At 42.5% G+C, this 21,179-nt stretch overlaps 1 protein-coding gene across 1 annotated transcript in view; it reads right to left on the bottom strand.

Annotated features, from left to right (window-relative positions):
- Positions 1 to 967: 967 nt before the first annotated feature.
- Positions 968 to 21,179, bottom strand: part of LOC309335352 (aldehyde oxidase 4-like) — a 63,526-nt gene continuing 43,314 nt past the window's right edge. Inside the window, exons 24-35 of the mRNA XM_081850316.1 lie at positions 20,395 to 20,481; positions 18,559 to 18,750; positions 15,250 to 15,477; positions 12,318 to 12,413; positions 11,928 to 12,056; positions 10,046 to 10,120; positions 8,403 to 8,455; positions 7,677 to 7,791; positions 6,184 to 6,249; positions 5,177 to 5,365; positions 4,149 to 4,316; positions 968 to 1,430 (exon numbers count right to left, since the gene is read on the bottom strand). Coding sequence (XP_081706442.1) covers positions 1,377 to 1,430; positions 4,149 to 4,316; positions 5,177 to 5,365; positions 6,184 to 6,249; positions 7,677 to 7,791; positions 8,403 to 8,455; positions 10,046 to 10,120; positions 11,928 to 12,056; positions 12,318 to 12,413; positions 15,250 to 15,477; positions 18,559 to 18,750; positions 20,395 to 20,481 — 1,452 coding nt within the window. The 3' untranslated portion in view covers positions 968 to 1,376. The remainder of the gene's footprint in view (positions 1,431 to 4,148; positions 4,317 to 5,176; positions 5,366 to 6,183; positions 6,250 to 7,676; positions 7,792 to 8,402; positions 8,456 to 10,045; positions 10,121 to 11,927; positions 12,057 to 12,317; positions 12,414 to 15,249; positions 15,478 to 18,558; positions 18,751 to 20,394; positions 20,482 to 21,179) is intronic.

Below are 21,179 nucleotides of genomic sequence, written 5' to 3'. Positions count from 1 at the left end.
GGTGATGGGCAGTATACTAATTAATTAATTAATTAATTGCATAATAGGTGGCAGCTTATCTTTTTTGTTTCATTATGGTATCACTTGTCAGCGAGAGTGAGATCTGCTTGTGCCCTAGGCCTGCAACATTCGGGAGAAAACCGTGCAGGTGAATCTCATACACTCTTGAGTGCTGTGAGGGAAAAATTAAAAACCTGAGGGGGTGTGTGGAGGTGAGGAGAGCTTATGTAGGCTGCTCTGGACTCCTTGGGGAGACAGCAAAATACAAAAATGAAATAAGTAATTCATTGTGACTCATACAGTTTCATAATAACAATTTTTAATTAGCATATGTGTCAGATCTCTTGAAAACAATAGTTCTCAAATCATCATGCGAGCAAAGGTGATCATCATCAGGCTAAACAAAATAAAAAAATTCCTTCCAGTAGCACCTTAAAGACCAACTAAGTTAGTTCTTGGTATGAGCTTTCGTGTGCATGCACACTTCTTCAGATACACTGAAACAGAAGTCACCAGACCCTTCTATATAGTGAGAAGGTGGGGAAGGGTATTACTCAGAAGGGTGGTGGGAATGATTAAAGTTAATGCTTTAAAAGTACTTGGCCATTATTTTACCAGCTAACTGCTTCCCTTTTTATGGGTCTGATACCCCCCCCCCCCCGGTATGTTCAGGTTGAGGAACAGACCAGTGGCTTATGACAGCCTTGCAATGTAGTCCAGAGTTGTTCCTATTTTGCAAGTAAAATTTGCCCGCCTCCACAGCGCACCTTGGCAACACGTGGTCACTTTCTGCTGATGACAGTTTCCAGTTTCCTCAACTATGCTATGTGGGTCTACTCTGAGTAAAGGTTAATTGAATACCAAGTCTGGGCAAGTTCCAGGAGAAGGTCTGCTTAACTGGCAAGGGACAGAATGTATGTATAAGCCAAATGAGTACTTCAGCACTCTCCCCTGTGCCCTACCAAAGCCCAAACCAACAATCTCACCCCTCTCTAACTCCTCTGAATAAAAGCTGAGGTGTATCTGTGTGCCTGGTAGGCAGCCACCTAATTACAGCATTTTATATGCCTACAGTTACAGATGTAGATGTCAATAGCCATTCCAATACAGTATGAACACAGATAACAGATGTAGATATACAGGTGCTAATTCTCACAGTTTGGAATTAAATTTTCTTATCCCTTATACGACGTCTATGCTTGATTATACACCTGCTGAAATTCACAGATTTGTTTTCGCACATCAATATAATTTTTAAAAATCTTGCACAGCTGAAATTAATATCGTTGTCCTTCTTGTGTGTGATTAGACTGCGACTGCTCTTCTGATGAGGAAGAACATACAAAAGCGGAAAACTTTGGCGGAAAACCAGGACGTTAGTCTACTTCAATAGCCCATGGTTTATAGGTCCCAGGCTTGTCCTTTGGAATCTAAAAATGAGAGAGAGAAACAGAATGGATATTCTTATGTGCAATTTCATATTAGGAAATAAAAGAAAATCAACCAATATAAAACTTGTTTTAATGAGAGGAAAGCTACTGTGCATTGAAACGTGACATACAAGTTTATATCGCTCTGTACATACTTCAGCCGTTGAATAACTGTAGTATAGTTTTTCCCCTCTCTAACAGAACTTTTTTAGACATCACTTTGCAAGTGTCCATACCTGCGTGCTATACAGGCAGCACGAACAGTTATTATTATTTATTATTTATTATTTATTGAACTTGTTAATCACTTTATCTTACTCAGGGCAACCCAAAGCAACTTACAACTGTGAAATCATTCACACACACATACAGGGGGGTGTCTTTTGGCTAGTGTACGTTATTTTATTTGCCCCCACACCTTTCAATACCCCATTATACTTCTTTCTCCCTCCTGTGAATTTATTGATATACTGGAAGCCCAACAGCAAAGGATACCCAGAGGCTTCCTCCATTGTGCAATGTTGTTGTTTAGTCGTTTAGTCGTGTCCGACTCTTCATGACCCCATGGACCAGAGCACGCCAGGCACTCCTGTCTTCCACTGCTTCCCGCAGTTTGGTCAAACTCATGCTGGTAGCTTCGAGAACACTGTCTAATCATCTCGTCCTCTGTCGTCCCCTTCTCCTTGTGCCCTCCATCTTTCCCAACATCAGGGTCTTTTCCAGGGAGTCTTCTCTTCTCATGAGGTGGCCAAAGTATTGGAGCCTCAGCTTCAGGATCTGTCCTTCCAGTGAGCACTCAGGGCTGATTTCCTTCGGAATGGATAGGTTTGATCTTCTTGCAGTCCATGGGACTCTCAAGAGTCTCCTCCAGCACCATAATTCAAAAGCATCAATTCTTGTGCAATGTAGTCAGCTTCATAACTGCATATTTATTTTCTTGTGGTGAGGCACTCTGAATATGCTCAGAGCCTGCCTGCTCTGGCACCAGGCACACAGGAAACACCACACAATTTCATTTACTGAATGAGGCATGGTTGGGGGAGAGCACCATTTTGACTTTTGCCTCAGCAGCAAAATATTTTGGAGTGGCCTTGAGGGGGAGCCATTAGAAGCAGGAGGGGAGACACTTCCTGCAATGCCTTTTTCAAACCAGAGATCATATACAGTATCTCTATTACTATGAGGTATAAAAAATGATTTAAAAAAAATCTTTTAAACTGTTATGCATATTAAGGACCAAACATGTACATACCTATACAAACTCAGAACAGAAGTACAGTAAATCTCAGTGAGTTCTATGGGGCTCACTCCCAAGAAATTAGCTACAGGTTTACAACCTTGATGTCAAATATTTCCAAGAGCAGCCTTTGAAAGTAATTTTGCAATTATAGTTTTCTGACACACACCCTCCCCGCCTTCCCTATTGAAAATGATAAGTAATAATAATTATTCTTATTATATAGTATAATATGGCGCAAAATCTTGAGTGGCTGGACCTGACTGTCCTTGTCCTTCTGGACTCTCCTTCCTTGGGGGTTTCTAAGCAGAGGTTGGGTGACCATCTGTCATGGATGCTTTAGCTGAGTTTTCCACATTGCAGGGGGGTTGCACTAGAAAGACGACCTTCTGCGTCTTCCAGCTCTATGATTACATGATTCTATGTTTTTCTGCTTCAACAATATTTCATTATGTTCCTATCGTTTTATGTAATTGTATTTTGTATAAATTATAAAAATTATAAATAAAATATGTTCTATTTACAAACAAAACATTTAAATAGCTACCTTTTTACTGGTACAACGGGGGCAGGGCATGGACATAGCTAGGATTTTTGTTAGGGGAGCAGGCTTTTGTTAGGTGTTATAGGAATTCTAAGGTCTCATATATATAAATCATATGTTCATAAATCTACAAGGCAAACACATACATATAAACCAGGTGTTTGAAATAGTACAGGAGAGCAATCCTGAAGCCATTTTGACTCTCCCAAATTGACCTCAAATATTTCTCTGCAGTGAGGAAGGAAATGGGAAAGCCTCCCCATTGTCTCTTTGCTCAAATCCTATCTTAAGGGCGTATTTGAGTATGAATAGGGTGAGCCTGTGACCTGGATTCAGGAACTACGGTAAGTATTTATACCATCACAAAAGAATGCCTAGGCTGCCCAGGTAGAGGAATCAGCGGCCATTATCAGGTATCCTGAGAAACAGGAATTTTCTGTGATGTACCGGTATGTATGATTTTTTGGGGGTGGGTCTCTGGCTACAGGGTGGGCAACTTCAAAAGTCTATATAAGGGCTTGTGCACCATCTGGGCCTCTCCTGCCTCTCGAGTGTGGTAGTAAACACCCTGTTGCAACAGTTAATAAAGATCAGGCTTACTAGTTGCCTTGCTTCTGAATATTCTTTGGTTGGCCTCTGTTATTTTCTCCTACTGATAGAGAACCTACTTAAGGACTCTATACGGGCTCTTAGATACCCCATAAGGGAAAGGGAGCAGATATGTATTGATTTGTACTTATTTGGGGGGCAGCTGCCCCCCCGGCTACGCCCACTAGACTAGATGGTTCTCCAGCCACTTTATCCTAGGTTCTCTGCTCTGCTGAGTCATACTGGGCCCCTCTGCCTCAGTTTTCTGTGTCTTGCTGATGCCAACAGGAAGAAAGCACAAAATGAATGGAATATAAGGTGGTGGTGATGTTTTTAAGGAAGTATTTACCATCTCTGTAAAGTCATCAACACAGGCCATGCGAATCCTTTCTATGTTCAGTGGACTGTCCATTGTGAAAACACGGTGCAAACCTCTTTCCTTCCGGGCAGCAGCCACTGCATCCCGAATAGCAAAAAACACAGAGCATGCTTGGAATACTCCAGCTTCACCTACACCCTGTAGGAAGATGAAGACAACCAACGATGGAACACAAAGATAAGGGAAGATCCATAAAGTTTAGACCAGGGGTCAGCAAACTTTTTCAGCAGGAGGTCGGTCCACTGTCCCTCAGTCCTTGTGGGGGGCCGGACTATATTTTGGAAAAAATATATGAACGAATTCCTATGCCCCACAAATAACCCAGAGATGCATTTTAAATTAAAGCACACATTTTACCCATGTAAAAACAGCAGGCAGGCCCCACAAATAACCCAGAGATGCATTTTAAATAAAAGGACACATTCTACTCATGTAAAAACACACTGATTGCCGGACCGTCTATGGGCCAGATTGAGAAGGTGATTGGGCCGCAACCGGCCCACAGGCCTTAGGTTGCCAACCCTGGTTTAGACGATATTTTTTTCCAATCACCAGTTGATAGTTAGTCACCTTGTTCTGGATGGGCATGCAAGCTCCTGTCTCACAAATGGTTGCAAGGTGTCACCACCACACCTCAGCTAAAACTCAATTAAAAAACTTTTAAATAAATTGTTCTGCATAATCCCATTAAAATTAAGAGTGGTTGTGCAAATCTGAGTTTGGCAGATTGCAGACAATGTGTCCAGACTGGCAAAGCATCCACTTAAGATATTTAGGCATTAACTGGAATGGGGAAACATAAGAGGCTAAATTGGCAATAAAATATCAGAAAATGGCTTTAAAAGTCTTCCTTTGTTTCTAGAGATAACCATCTCTAGAGCATCTGCTTTGAGATGAATGCTTTAACTGAGCCTCCTGGAAATTCATTGTAATAGTAAATAATTTGTACCAAACACCCTCTTACGTATTCTCCATCACCACACTTTTAATTTGTTTACCTTGGAGGAGTAGATTGCAATTGGGTTTCTTGAGTTTGGCAAGAGGTAGATTCTAAACTGCTCTGGGACATCACAGACAGCAGGAATTTTATATGTGTCTGGACCCAGCGTGTACTGCTGTCCTTCTGGGGAGAAGTATATTTCTTCCATCGTATAAAGTCCAAGTCCCTGCATAAAGCCACCTTCAATCTGACAGAATAAAAATGCATAAATTCTGATTTTCATTTTAAATAGATTGTGATTTTTCTCAAAGTATTTACTCTTTCCCCTGTGCAGCCACGAGGGCTGGGAATTTGCTCTGACACTCCTCTGTGTTCAGTGCTGCAGTTCCAGACATGCTGATTGCTAAACCCCTTAATAAAAATGCAATAAAAATGAATTGGGGAATGGTTGGGGTGGGGAAAGGTAACTGCCTGTTTTCAAGGAAGTTGTTGGGGCTTTCATTCTGCAGGGTGGATATACTGTGCGATCGGTGAAAGAGGAAGTCCCTTTTAGTATATAGGACTGCTTCAGTGGCAGCAAAAACAAGTATATTTGTCAGCTATAAAGCTGGTGTAAATTTATTCATAAAATACTGTATAATGTAGGCAGATCACTTGCTAATGGAGAAATGGCTACTGAATGATAGTTCCAATATGAAAGACATTTCATTTATACCCTTTGCTGTGGTGCCCTTTCAAGCCCCCTCTCTGCATATTACTTTTCCTTGAATCAGATGCACTATGCACAAGGGAGTACCAAATCAGTACACTTTGCAGAAGGACTGCCCACCAAACTTATTCATGAAAGGCTGCTTCCCTGGCCAGCAAACAGCAAGGCTTCCTATCCATCCATTAGATGCAGGTGGAAAATTGCATTTTTGGCACTGGATCAAGGCTTACAGGAAGAAGCACTCCAAGAATAAAATGCAACAGGGCATTTATTTATTTTTTTAACCATTCAGAAAGGCCCCAATCTATTTGCTTACAGCTAGTATAAAGTATAAGTTCAAAGCTCTTGGTACATGCCTGTCCTATGTCAACAGCTGGATTGATGCTGAAGCAGGCATCCATGACAATGTCCGTTCGGATGTTCTGTTGGACAAATACGCTGTTGTCAGCACATTATCTTTTTATAAAGCCTTAATAAAAAATAGAATACAAAGGACACCCAACCTGAAAGTACAATAACCATGAACACAATATCAGGGGCCTCAAAATTTAATTTCTAGCACATCAGAACATTTCTGAAGCCCTGAGCCCTGACTCGCCCTTTTGAACTTATGCTTGCAGAAGTCCCTGAATATGAGCACCAGATGATTCCCCCCACTGACCAGAACAAGGAATAATAATAATAATAATTTTTTATTTATACCCCGCCCTCCCAGCCAAGGCCGGGCTCAGGGTGGCTAACAAGCAATAATAAAAACAAGTTGAATAAATACAACTTAAAAACAAGATTAAAATACAACAATTAAAATATTGAAACATTAAAATATTAAAATGCAGCCTCATCGCAGGAGAAGAAAGGAAAAAGAAAAAAGAAAGAGGGGGAGGGAATCAAATTGGCTCCAAGCCAAAGGCCAAGCGGAACAACTCTGTCTTACAAGCCCTGTGGAAAGAAATCAGATCCTGCAGGGCCCTGGTCTTGAGACAGAGCGTTCCACCAGGCCGGAGCCAGTGTTGAAAAGGCCCTGGCTCTGGTTGAAGCTAATCTAACTTCCTTAGGGCCCAGGACCACTAGGGTGTTGCTATTTATGGACCCTGAGGCTCTCCGTGGGGCATACCAGGAGAGGTGGTCCCGTAGGTACGAGGGTCCTAGGAAGAGGGATGGAAACCAGAAACCTGACATTTTGATGTTCTGCCTCTCTCTTGAATTTGGAAAACTTGGGGTTTACTGTTGTGTCCCAGATAGTCCAGGGTTCCGATAAAGGAAGAATCCTATTCCAAGCATTATCTTGTAAGGAGAGGCCATACTCTAGTGCAGCCAATGGTCTGTCTACGCTAGAACATATGAAGCTGTCTTATAAAGTTCATCCAACTAGCCCAGTACTAAATACTTTCACTGGCAGCAGCTCTCCAGACAATCTGCTACCTGATCCTTTCAACTGGAAATTATAAGGATTAAATCTGGGACTTTATGCAAATAAGGGGTTGTTCCCATTGAGTTATGTCCTCCTCCAAAAAACATGGCTGTGATGACAGGGCCTGGTTCCAGATACAGTTTGTAATACTACCAAGGCACAAGTAAGAGTATTCTAGCTGTTGCAGTATATGGGCATCTTAAGCACAACCCAGCTGTCCATTCCAACAGCAATTGAAGTTTTCCATCTCCAGTGGCTGGCTGTTTATTCCTTTTTGATACACAGTCATATTGGCTGCTTTTCAAAACTTCTAGTGGCACAATGTTCCCTCAGTTAAAGAGCAGTTCATATCCAAACAGAGAGCGAACCATATCAAACCATATCAAACCACCCAGTGGCCTCTGAATTGCCAAAGAGGAGGTAGGGCTCAATTTTTACCTTATGATCACCTGTCAGGCAGTCAATCTCAACCTCTGAACAAGCAGTACCAAAAACATAGTATGGAAATGCGTGGCCTTCTCCTGTCTTCCAGTCCATATTGGTGACATATCCTCTGATGGGTGGAGGGGAAGGAAAGAGTCATTTAGATGTTAGATTTCAGTTTTACTACAGCATGCTCAACAGAAATCATGTAAAAAAAAGGCCAAATTACTTGAACGCTCTGTATTTTGCCAGCACAGGGTGGGAAGCAGAAAAAGAAACTCGCTGTGAGATGGACTACCCAATGACAGAATGGGTATTTTCCTGCTGAACCCTATCTGATTATGGCAATAGACACTGGTTCACACCCCAATTCGAGAATCCTGGGGTTTATTTGATGCTATCTAACCAGTGCTTTTTCTAGAAAAAGAGGTGCCGGAACTCTCCACGAACGCTTTCATTGTTCTCTTAAAATGGCAATGGCGGCCACCTGAAAGGTGCCAGAACTAAGTTCCTGTGAGTTCTGGCTGAAAGAAAGCCTTACATCTAACATTGGCTCCTCTGAAATAAGATGTGGTCTCCTGGAAAACAGTACAGCCCCTTGTTGTAACATATACAGTAAGTATAGTTGGCATCAAGTCCACCATCCAAAGCTTGAGACTTAACTTTAAACTATCCAACCCCAATCAGTCTTAGTGGTACTCCAAAAGACAGCAGTTTAGGAAACGACGATAGATGCCTTACTTGAAGTAGCCTGTAGCTGAGAGGTTGATGCTTTGCTCATAAGCTTCCGTAATCTGCAAGAGGAATATCTTTAAATCAGATTTCAAAAATAAATATGTACAGAGCAAAATAACAAGGAACATTCAGAATGAACTTTCTATCTCTGCACAACGCAGGCAGGATTTATTATTTGTCTTCCAGAGCTATATCTGCCTGCACTGAGGCTTCCTATGCTATCCATTCAGCCCCACAGAACTATAAACATTCTAAGCATCACAGCAAAAGGTGGGTTGTCTCTTTTTTCCTTTGCTGACTGACAGCTTGCAACCAGCTGCCTGCATGGGTCCTACAGTCCAGACCAGTTTGGATGATCTTGTTTCAGCTTATCAGGCAGAGATATTATTGTCTGAATGTGGCCTGTGTTACATTGATGGGTAGGAAAGCCCATCTCAGGCTGAAGTCCCTCTGTGTTTAAAATGGAGACAGCTGAGGTTGCTTGTCCATTACGTGTGCAAGATCTCTTTTTAATTTTATTTATATCCTACCTTGCTCCAAATACAAGACCCCAGGCAGCTCACAATACGAATTAAAGCAGCTATGACCAAATCACAACACTCAATGAATTTTTAAACATAAATAAATGAGGCACCCTATTAAAACTCTTGAACACTGAAAACCATTTAAAAACACAATGATGAAAATGAGCAGGAAAAGCCTTACGAGGACTACTCTTATTTTTTAAACTAGAAGAATCGTCCAATTTAAAGCAAGGATCCCTGAATTAATAAAGCATAACAAATCAGAATGAAGTACAGTAATCCTCAGCATGCAGTTTTACTGAAGCTAGTAAGAAGCGCATTACAAGATCAGATGAAGGTTTGCCAAATCCTACATTCTTTGCATTAAGGGACGTGGGGGTGCTGTGGTCTAAACCACTGAGTCTCTTCGGCTTGCTGATCGCAAAGTCGGCAGTTCAAATCTGCGCAACGGGGTGAGCTCCTGTTGCTCGGTCCCAGCTTTTGCCAACCTAGCAGTTCGAAAGCACACTAGTGCAAGTAGATAAATAGGTACAACTGCGGCGGGAAGGTAAATGGTATTTCTGTGCACTCTGGTTTCTCTCACGGTGTCCCATTGCACCAGAAGCGATTTAGTCATGCTGGCCACATGACCTGGAAAGCTGTGGACAAACGCAGGCTCCCTTGGCCTGAAGCAAGGTAGTAGCCTTCGACTGGACTTAACCGTCCAGGGATCCTTTACCTTTATTTTTACCTTACATTCCTTGCAAATATTCCATTAACAAAGCAGGTGTTAAATAGTCCTGCAGAAATGGGCTAGAGATCTACTGATAGACTGTGAACTGCCCTGTGATTTTGACAACTCTCCAAAAATACTGTGTTATGTTTTACATTGAATCTGGAACCAGTGCAAGATCTGAGATTGGACAGCATGCTTAGATTTAATTTTGGTCTAGCTTAATCAGTTGCATTTTAGGTGAAAGTTTTGTTCCTCTTCAGATCTGGTAAGCTGCAGTGCAGCAGGACACCTGGCTCGGGAAGGCTTGTTTATTTAGATTCGTAGCAAATGGAAAAAGGATAGGTTTTTTTTTCTGAGTATGCAATGGAAGTTGGTTCACAATTCAGTTTTAAGATATAGATGGTGTTTACCCAATCTTCCCATTTCCCCTGAGGGTTTTTCTTCATTATTGGTTCTAGCCGCTTCCGGAGAATTTGGCAGGCATTCTGTGAAGTAGGATAGCAAAAAAGCTAAGACAAATTAGTCAACAATAATGAAACCCAAGTTTCACTTTAAAAATATATATATTCTCAGTATTGTACTCTAGGATTGGCACTTTTTCTGGCCTTAAACTTCTTTATAACATGTATAAATTAAATAGGCAAAGTTTCCTCAGCATAGGAGAGCAATTTGTCAAAAACAATTTTTAGTGCCATTGTTTATTTTTATTCATTTGTTTAAAAGATTTTGACAAATTCTTCTCTGGGTAGATACTGAAATTAGAATACATTTTCAAATGCAAAATCAAAGAAATTCAAATTTCGCTGCCAGGAGCAATAACCACAGATTGGAGTATTATAGCCCAGCATAAAATAACCACTCTGAAAATAATGTGCAATGAGAACTCTAAAAGAATAACTGTAGAGTATTGCTACAGATTACAAAATAATGGGAAGCTAGGGTGGAATTCATGAAGGAAAGTACAGCTAAGACAGATCTTGAGAATTGCATTTGTCCTTAAATATGATAAACAAAAAAGAATGGATATTAAGAAACTGCGTTATACCAAGTCTGGTAGTTGGTTCCTTCAAGTTTAGTAGTTTTACCTGCCCACACCTGATATCAGGTGGATGTGGCTAAACAGCCTCAGGGCCAAATGAGGAGGTCTGCAAGCCTCATTAAGGCCTGCAAGCTAAGGAACCTGGACCACCAAACCCTCTAGAACACTATGGTCCTTCCTAGTAAGGCTATAAGTGAGTATAGGAGTAAGTCTGAACTCTCTAACAGCTAGAAAACGAGGCCCCATTTCAAATAAAGTTTGTAATGTTTAAATCCCACTGAAGCCAATTCTCCAATTTCAGTGGTTTTTTAAATAGTGCAACCCAATACACGTCTGGTCAGATGCAAGCCCTGCTGAGTTCACTAGATCTTATTTCTAGGTAAGTGGGCACAGAATGACAGCAGGACCTCCAGTGTGTATTTTTTAAGACTACAACTCCCATCACTTCTGACCACTGGCTATGGTGGCTGGGACTGATGGGAGTTGGAGTCCAAAGAACCTCTGAATTGCTGCAGGTTCTTCATCTCTAAGCTACAACCTTAACAGCATCCAACACTGGCATTGTTATGTACTGAAGTTCTCACCCTGGGCCAGCAGGGGGATACTGTAGATAGTTATGCAAATGAAGGATCGAAAGTGACGTTCAGTGATTGGATAGTTTGTATGCAAATGAAGGATCGAAAGTGACGTTCAGTGATTGGCTAGTTACAGAAAATGGTTACTGTTGCATTCTAGTGGAGCTCTATATAAGCAGGCTGACTGAGCTCCTCAGTTCAGTTCTGTTCCAGCTTACAAATAAAGAGCTGCTTTGGAAGAATCGCTGTGTCGTCTGGTATGTTTGCCCACAACTTAACAGGCATCTGTTTACGCTGGGAAAAGTCATTTTAGAAAACCAAAACAAAGCCATATTATTAAGTGATCCAGTTTACAGGCCTTGAGTTATCATCGTAGTACACACCATACATTTAAAGCACATGCAATGCACATCTTCCTCCCAAAGTATTCTGGGAATTATAGCATATTAGGGAATTGTAGCTCTGTGAAGGAGTAAAGTACAGTTTCCAATATTCTTTGGGGGGAGTTACGCTTTTTTAAAATGTATAGTGTATATGCAGCCACAGCGTGCCATAAGAAGAGAACATACACAGAAGTATTTTGAACAAACCATAACAATATCAAAATATCAAAAGCACCCTGAACAACAGGAAGAGGGAAATTCTCAGATAAACAATAGCCACAGATAAGCATCTAACCTGGACTGCTTTCCCATTGACTTCAGTGCCAATTGATCCTGCAGTGACCACCGCATTAGGTATTGTTACTGAAGTTGTTTCATAAGGATGTATGTAAGACAATGGTATCTTCAATTCGTGGCTGGCAACCTTTTAGTTTAGAAAACAAAGATATTGACCAGGGCTTAACAGCATAACTTCAAACCAACAGGGGAAAATAACATTTATGGTTACAGTTAGACACATACAGGAGCAAACTTGTTAGAAAATTAGTTATCTAGCTCAGAAAATATAAACATTGAAACTTTTCTCTATTTTTAAAAACACAGATGTAAACTGGATCACATACAATTAACTAGCAAAGGAGTGAGTAGCTTTGTTTGTATGTAGGTGTTTGGTATTTTGTACTACCTGTAACATTTTGGTGTATAATCCTTGTCCCATTTCCACTCCACCATGGGACACCAGCACAGACCCATCCAGATAGATGTGGACCAGAGCTGTAGCCTACAGAAAAATAACAAACTGATTATCCATCAAATCAAATCCTGCTATGATTTGATACAGAAAAACATTTCAGGAGCAAAGAAGATACCATATTTTTCGCTCTATAAGACGCACCAGACCACAAGACGCACCTAGTTTTTGTAGGAGGAAAACAAGAAAAAAAATATTATGAATCTCAAAAGCCAGAACAGCAAGAGGGATCGCTGCGCAGTGAAAGCAGCAACGCCTCTTGCTGTTCTGGCTTCTGGGATAGCTGCGCAGCCTGCATTCGCTCCATAAGATGCACACACATTTCCCCTTACTTTTTAGGAGGGAAAAAGTCCTATAGAGCAAAAAATACGGTATATCCCACAGTGGCAGAAAAAAGACATGTTGATAACAGAGTAGAGCGCTCAAGCACAGGTCCCAGGTTCAGTCCCTTGATGAGAATTTGGGGTACTATCAGGGGTAGGAAAGAACTCAGATGGAAAGCAGTTGCCAATGACGGTACTGACTAGATGAGATTTTGGTCTGGTATAGAATCATAGAATCATAGAGTTGGAAGAGACCACAAGGGCCATTGAGTCCAACCCCCTGCCAAGCAGGAAACACCATCAGAGCACTCCTGACATATGGTTGTCAAGCCTCTGCTTAAAGACCTCCAAAGAAAGAGACTCCACCAAAAGTCTTAGGAGCCTTCTTGAAGCCAAGCAACAGGATAAAGAGAACTGTTCCTTATAGCAACATTCTTCAGCTTTGAGTCCCTGGATAATGTTGGACTACAATTCCCAGCCAGCTTAGTCAACAATCAAGGATGATGAGCGCACTGAGAAATCTGTCATGTCTCTATTTAGTTCAGGTGAATAGTAAATTTCCAATTCTTTTTAATGGCTGCACATTGCACCCTTGATCACATCCTTTATAAATGGTAAAGGGACCCCTGACCATTAGGTCCAGTCGTGGCCGACTCTGGGGTTGCGCAGCTCATCTCGCTTTATTGGCTGAGGGAGCCGGCGTACAGCTTCCGGGTCATGTGGCCAGCATGACTAAGCCGCTTCTGGCGAAACCAGAGCAGTGCATGGAAACGCTGTTTACCTTCCCGCTGGAGCGGTACCTATTTATCTACTTGCACTTTGACGTGCTTTCGAACTGCTTGGTTGGCAGGAGCTGGGACGGTGAAACGGGAGCTCACCCTGTCACGAGGATTCGAACCGCTGACCTTCCAATCAGCAAGTCCTAGGCTCTGTGTTTTAACCCACAGCGACACCTGCGTCCCTCACATCCTTTATAGATGGGGCACAAATCAAAAAGCTGAAACAATTCCCATCTCTGAACTATTGGGGGGGGGGGAATTGCCCCTGTGCTATTGTTAAAGCTATGTCTCACCCATGTTTAAAATGAATAGAAATACTCCAAATAAATAGATACTGTTATGAGTTGGGGGGGCCAGAGCCTCCTAAATTCTTAGATGTTGCAATTGAGCTAATATTTGGAATATTAAGGGAAGATGCCAGCACAATGTAGAAATACAGATTATAATTGTTTTCCTCTTCAGGAGATGAGCCGATAGAGGTGCCATTAAGAAAGGAAGGGGAGCAGAGTGTTGTTGTTGTTTAGTCGTTTAGTCGTGTCCGACTCTTCGTGACTCCATGGACCAGAGCACGCCAGGCACTCCTGTCTTCCACTGCCTCCCGCAGTTTGGTCAAACTCATGCTGGTAGCTTCGAGAACACTGTCCAACCATCTTGTCCTCTGTCGTCCCCTTCTCCTCGTTCCCTCCATCTTTCCCAACATCAGGGTCTTTTCCAGGGAGTCTTCTCTTCTCATGAGGTGGCCAAAGTATTGGAGCCTCAGCTTCACGATCTGTCCTTCCAGTGAGCACTCAGGGCTGATTTCCTTCAGAATGGATACGTTTGATCTTCTTGCAGTCCATGGGACTCTCAAGAGTCTCCTCCAGCACCATAATTCAAAAGCTTCAATTCTTCAGCGATCAGCCTTCTTTATGGTCCAGCTCTCACTTCCATACATCACTACTGGGAAAACCATAGCTTTTACTATACGGACCTTTGTTGGCAAGGTGATGTCTCTGCTTTTTAAGATGCTGTCTTAAAGAGCAGAGTACTGGGACGTTAAGAGTGATTGACAATGCAAATACTGTCCCCTGTCCCCCCACCCACCACTCTGAGTAGTGGGCAGAAGATTTGGGAGGGGAAGGTTGCCCGGATTGCAGCGGCATGATGTCACCACATGTAAAAAAAGGTGTCCTTTTTGCATGAAGCTTGGGCTGTGTTTTGGGCTTTGGGGGAAGAAGCATGGGGCCAGATGTCACGCGGGCTGGTAGAGGAGACAATGAGGTGGCATTTGGGCTGCCTTTGAATCCAGTGCTGAGCCCTCTTGAGATGTGATGCTCAGAACCCTTTCTTCATTCAGACTCCGGTTTGAATATGTATAAATAAACCATATTTCTTAAAGACACTACAGTCTCTGCTGTGCCTTGATTTTCCAATGGAAACACAAACCCTGCCAAGACCCCTGGAATTATGCATTGTACGGCAGAGATTGGGGTGGCCTGAACAATACACTGGGGGAGTGGGGCGATGGCCTGCAGCTAGACAAGTTGGCAAGAGATCTGTGAATGGGTGTCCCACAGTTTATTTAATGGTAAGTGCAGATCTAGGAAGAGATGGACATTTGAATCGGGACTGTGGCACCAGAGGAGAGAAGGCTTAACCCTTTCCCCCTGTGCCATTGTACCCACACAAATTCCTGTTTGCCCTGTATGTTTCTAACAACTTTGACCGTTGTTACTCTGCTTTACTTTGTAGATGGGTAGATTTCTGGAGTATCAAAAAGCTTGCCTGGTGGTAATATGTGGTATTAAATCCAACCGAAAACAGCATAGGAATGATCTCAATCCCTTTCTTCTTCCAGTAGTTTTGCTTGTTAAATTCTTCTGCTGCTTTTCTCCTGTTGTAGTAATCAGACTTCTTCAGGCATTCTTTCCAACATGCGACAAGATTTGTAGCATCAACCTCTTCTTTGTAGGGAGTCTCAGATACTCCTTTGTACATGTTCATCCACCGGACCTTTAAAGGAGACATGCACGACACTGTTAATTTCTTCCAAGTTCTTGTAAGCCAGAACATTACACGTTAATTACATACGCTGTTGTTTTCCTGCTAAAGAGGTTTGGTATTAAAAAAGTGTTGATTCCATAACTACAGTGGTACCTCGGGTTAAGTACTTAATTCGTTCCGGAGGTCCGTACTTAACCTGAAGCTGTTCTTAACCTGAAGCACCACTTTAGCTAATGGGGCCTCCTGCTGCTGCCGCACCGCCAGAGCACAATTTCTGTTCTCATCCTGAAGCAAAGTTCTTAACCTGAAGCACTATTTCTGGGTTAGCGGAGCCTGTAACCTGAAGCGTATGTAACCCGAGGTACCACTGTACTAGGCAACAGAAACACCCCATCACTGCATGCTGCAGTTACTTACACAAAGAAGCCCTGTCCCAAAATCAAAATGAAGGCAATCCTACTCCTGGGCTGGAACAACTCATCCACACTTGTCCCACTGCTTTTATCTAATGAGACAGTATCTTCCAACACACCAGAGAATAGTAAGCCAGCCTGGGAGGCCTGGGGCAGGCCAGGAAGTACAGAGTGTTCTTTCTCCAACACTTTGCTGTTTCTTCTCCTTAGCAACTGCTACTTGAGCCATCTGAATCACTTGGCCCTAATACATGGATAGGCAAACTAAGGCCCGGGGGCCAGATGCGGCCCAATCGCCTTCTCAATCCGGCCCGCGGACAGTCTGGGAATCAGCGTGTTTTTACATGAGTAGAATGTGTCCTTTTATTTAAAATGCATCTCTGGGTTATTTGTGGAGCCTGCCTGGTGTTTTTACATGAGTAGAATCTGTGCTTTTATTTAAAATGCACCTCTGGGTTATTTGTGGGGCATAGGAATTCGTTCATTTTTTCCCTTCAAAATATAGTCCGGCCCCCCACAAGGTCTGAGGGACAGTGGACCGGCCCCCTGCTGAAAAAGTTTGCTGACCCCTGGTAATGGAAGGACAGGCCCTGAAAATGTTATAGCAGGCAAACAACAGCATCAGGACTTTCGAAAACTAAAGCATAGCTTTCAAGTCTGGATTTTTAATGAGGAATTAGCACACCCAATTTTAATGGGTCTTTCTAACAAAACAGCCTGCAATCAGCGCTTAGTGAGCTCCCTTATAGAACCCAGCAAGGAGAAAGATGTGGACAAGACTAGAATTAGTTGGCTCTGCCTCTGTCTACTGTTTCTGCCCTACCAGTCCCAAGGAGAACCAGGCACCACTGAAGCTCAAAGCTTCTGGCCGCATTCACAATATCCAGACAGTAGCCTGTAAGAGAGGCTGTGTACCCTCAATCTGCATAACCAGCCCCCAATCTCAAAGTATAATGTCTATGTTTTAAATGGCAAGAGTGGCTGGGGAAACCCAACCAGATGGGTGGGGTGTAAATAATAATAATAATAATAATAATAATAATAATAATAATAATAATAATAAAAAAGATGTCACTGGCAATTTCAGAACCTTTCAGCACATAACATGTGCCCCCAAAAGGCAAGTAAGTACCGGGTGCTGACAACCCACGCTACGCCACTGGTAAGTACTCCAAAATCAAGTAAGGATTGCTCTCAAAGTTAGCAGAAGTAGGATAATTTGGGGTGAAATCTACCAGCATTGCCTCACAAGTCTGTACTTTAAGTAACTATGAAGACTATTGTGTTGCAGAAGGAGTAGAAGAATATTTGCTGCTTCCGTAATGGTCTTTGCCACCTCTTTGTTCCCCAAAGTGAATTGCGCCCAAACTACCACAGTCCTGAGAAAGTTACCACATTTACTCGAGTTGAATGCACCATCAAATCTAATGAGCATCTCAGTTTTCAGAACCTTGAAACCAAAAAATGTATTTGCTGGGTAATGTAAATGTGCCATTGAATCTAATGCGCACCTTAATTTTCGCAATGTAATTTGGCCAAAAAAGGTGCACATTAGATTCGAGTAAATAGGGTAGTTGACTTCAGTAAAGGACAGAGTGATAAAGATCTGGAGTGTTTCAGGGGGAGGGGATGGTTTAATTCTGATATGGCTTATATAGGACTTGAATGCCTGCAAACCATAGTTTTACCACATGAGGGAGTGTTTGTATAATCTTTAAACATAGACAATTTTAGTTTCTTCTAATAAACATCCCAGGTCACTTCCAGATGACCTGCTTATTGAGCATTCACCATGATTTGTTTGCACAAAGTTTTCAGCAAGGTTATATGATGTTGGCTGATTATCAAGCATTCGTTCTGATTTGCTTGCAGGGAAGTTATATGACATCGCATCAAGCAATTGTTTCCACGGCAGTTTCCCATTCAAGAAAAGTCAATTTTTGAGGGGAAGTATGGGCGTAGCTGGGGGGGGGGCAGTTGCCTCCCCTAAATCAATAAAAAATCAATAAAAATAATTAACTAACTGAGGTTCTGCCTCCTCCCCTTACAAAAATCCTGGCTGTGCCCATGTCGAGTAGCTTTTTTTGTTTGCTTGTTCACAAAACACAAAGCTACTTTAATCCCATAACCTGAATTTGCAAGTATGTGACTGAATCCCACCCACAAAATAGGAACAGTCTGGGAAAGCCCCTGATTAGAATAAATTTATCCCCAAAGAAGGAACAGAAACCATCCAAATACTGAATCAGGTGTGACCTGAAGCTTATTTTCAGTCTCGGCTGATATTTGTCAGGAGTTTGGGGGTTATAGCCAGGGACAATTGGAGGCGGGGGGGGCAGGGGGGAGGCAGAAGATCCAGCTGGCTTGGTACTCAATCTCAAAGGGGGCCTAAAATTTAGACACTTGTTAATTTTTTGACATTTCATAAACCAACTGAAAAGAAGCTGTGGTGGTGGTGGCCTTAAGGGGCATTTGGAGGGAAGAATCTGTTGGCACAGTAAGGGTTAAGCCCCCCTCATTTCTGCCAATACTCTCCTGCAAGTGGAGATTCACAATTATTATTTTTTTGCAAATGCAGGGCTGGGAACATGGATTTGCCATGATAACGTGGTATTGTACCCAAATCACAGTACAGAGCTCCTCGCTCAGCACTTCTTCTGATCGTCCGTTCGTTTACCTGGTCATGTGGCATGCCAAGGTGATCTGCCACAGCTGCCACCCATGTTTCTGCAGTAAGGGCTGCCTGTGGGAATCCAAATCCTCGAAAGGCAGTGTTCGACGGCAAGTTAGTCTTACAGGCCCATCCACGGCTTCGGAAGTTGGGGATATCATATGCGTTGCAACTCTTTAGCACAACGTAGTCTATTACCTAATGCATGGGGATAGATAACAAACCTGTTAATCACAAGTACTGCGTCTTATGGAGCTGAATGTGGCAAACAACTGAATTGTGCATACGCCTGGATGCATGTACACTCATATTTCTTTATCCACAGAACAATCCAAGGGCTTGTCTACACTGGAGTAAAATGTACACATGCCATTAATGTATGGGTGTCCACATAAACAGCCTCCTCAGTATCTCAGTATTGTTCTAGTATTGTTTCCCTACTTTAAATGTGGGTCCCCCCCCCAATTCTGGCCATTTCCCAACCATCCAAGGGATGAATAAACCCACATTTAAAGAAGGAAAGTTTGGGATGGGGAGGACATCATGTGGCTATCCCTTTATTAATGTAGGCAAAACAAGTAGGTGCAAATTCACATTTTTCATTCCAGTGTGAACACAAGCCCCAAGACTAAAGACTCACCCTCACATCTACTGTATTTGGGTCAGTGTGGACAAGCCCCTGGAGATGAACGTCTGAACTATCCCATGGTCTAACTGGTTCTATTGACAGGGTGGAGAACATGTGGCTGCCCATATGTTGTGGTCCCTGAATGGACAAAGGGCAAATCAATGGCCAGGGAAGATGGGGAGTTGTAATCCAGCAACAGCTGGAGGGCCCCAGGAAGGGATGGAGGAGAATTTTGTTTGGTCCACATTTTAGGCAAACTGACCTAATTTGCAATTCCTGGCCACAGCGTACAGTACAACATAAATAATACCCTGAGTAATACCCCTCCCCACCTTCCCACTATTTAGAAGGGTCTGGTGACTTCTGTTTCAGTGTATCTGAAGAAGTGTGCATGCACACGAAAGCTCATACCTAGAACTAACTTAGTTGGTCTTTAAGGTGCTACTGGAAGGAATTTTTTTATTTTGTTTTGACTATGGCAGACCAACACGGCTACCTATCTATAACCAGTACAACATAATTATCCTTTGGATTTTGCACTTCTCTGGATTTTGTTATAAAGCTATTGGCTCAAAATGCATAAACAAGAGAGGAAAAATATATGAAAACAACTAGAAGAGATGTGGAAAACAGTAAGAAAGGATTGGACAGAATTTTGAACATTATTTGGACAGATTTGTGGACTTTTAAAGCAGTAGCAATAAGAGGATTGGACCCCTTTCGGAACTTGAAATATGGGTACCCCCAACAAAATTTAAAATTAGGCTCTGTAATTCGGAATTTATGTGATTTGATTTGATATGATTGGTCTGTTAATAAAAATTATTTATAAAAAAACCCAAAATGCATAAACAAATGCTCTGTACCTGACATTGAAAAGACAACAAAATGGGCAGCAGGCAAGACTCTCCAAGGAGGGCATTCCACGTCTGCGCATGCGCAAGCGGTGAAACCCTGAAGTAACACACTCCATTACTTCTGGGTCGCCGCGGAGTGCAATCCGAAAAAAAATCATCCCGAAGCATATTTAACCCGAGGTATGACTGTATTGATAATGAGGGCTGTGACTGCGAGAGAAAAACTTGCTTAAGGCTGCCTAGTAACTTCATGTCAGAAATGAGATCCAAACTCTGAAATCCCATCATGCGTCAAGTACCCCTTTCTCATTCCATTTTCCACTTGCGAATTCAACGGGCTGCCATGGAAAAACTTACCAGTTCTGATTCATCAGGTGTACACCCGCCGTTTATGTAGAACAAAAGATCAACAGCTTCGATTTTGCCATCATTCGTGAATCCCACCTAAAAATTCAATAGCATATTGCAGTACTTAAGACACATCAGACTCATGCTTCATTCTCTGAACTGTGTGAATTTACGCATAGGCGCCGACTCCATGGGGCCTGAGGGGGCCCGAGCCCCCTCAAAAATTCATTTGGGGGGGCTCTGCCCCCCCAATAATTTAAGAAAATTATTAGTTATATTATGCTTTGTAAAATCACAAAATTATGTTGGTATTTTTTATTTTCCTTGTTTGATGATAGTTACCTTTTAAAATACATTCAGTAATGAGTTAAAACAAAGCCACTCCCGATCTAGAGAGGGGGTGGGGTTGTGGGCTCTCGACCCATCAACAATCTCGCGGGGCTGGCGTCAGCCCCGCCAGAAGCGGGGATTCCCCCTAGCTCATTAATACTCACCGCCCACGGCGGCAGCCAATCGGCTGCCGCATAGGGCAGGCCCTCACAGGTTCACTTAAGGTTGGGGCAGCCCGGGGCTCGCCCCTTTCGTTCCCCCAGCAGCAGCAGTTTGGAGGTCTTGGGCCCCCCCAATATTTTTTATAAGTCGGTATGGGCCCCCGCCCCCCCAATATTTTTTATAAGTCGGCGCCCCTGAATTTACGGTATCTTGGAAACCACTGGTGTTTCTTTTAACTTACTAGGTTTCCTTGGAAAGGATAAATCTAAAAAGATCATAGAATCATAGAATCATAGAGTTGG

Source organism: Podarcis erhardii, assembly GCF_964252035.2.
Source record: "Podarcis erhardii genome assembly, chromosome: 1".
NCBI classification, from domain to species: domain Eukaryota; kingdom Metazoa; phylum Chordata; class Lepidosauria; order Squamata; family Lacertidae; genus Podarcis; species Podarcis erhardii.
The sequence above is the reverse complement of the archived record's forward strand: the minus strand, read 5'-3'. Positions and strand labels throughout refer to the sequence as shown.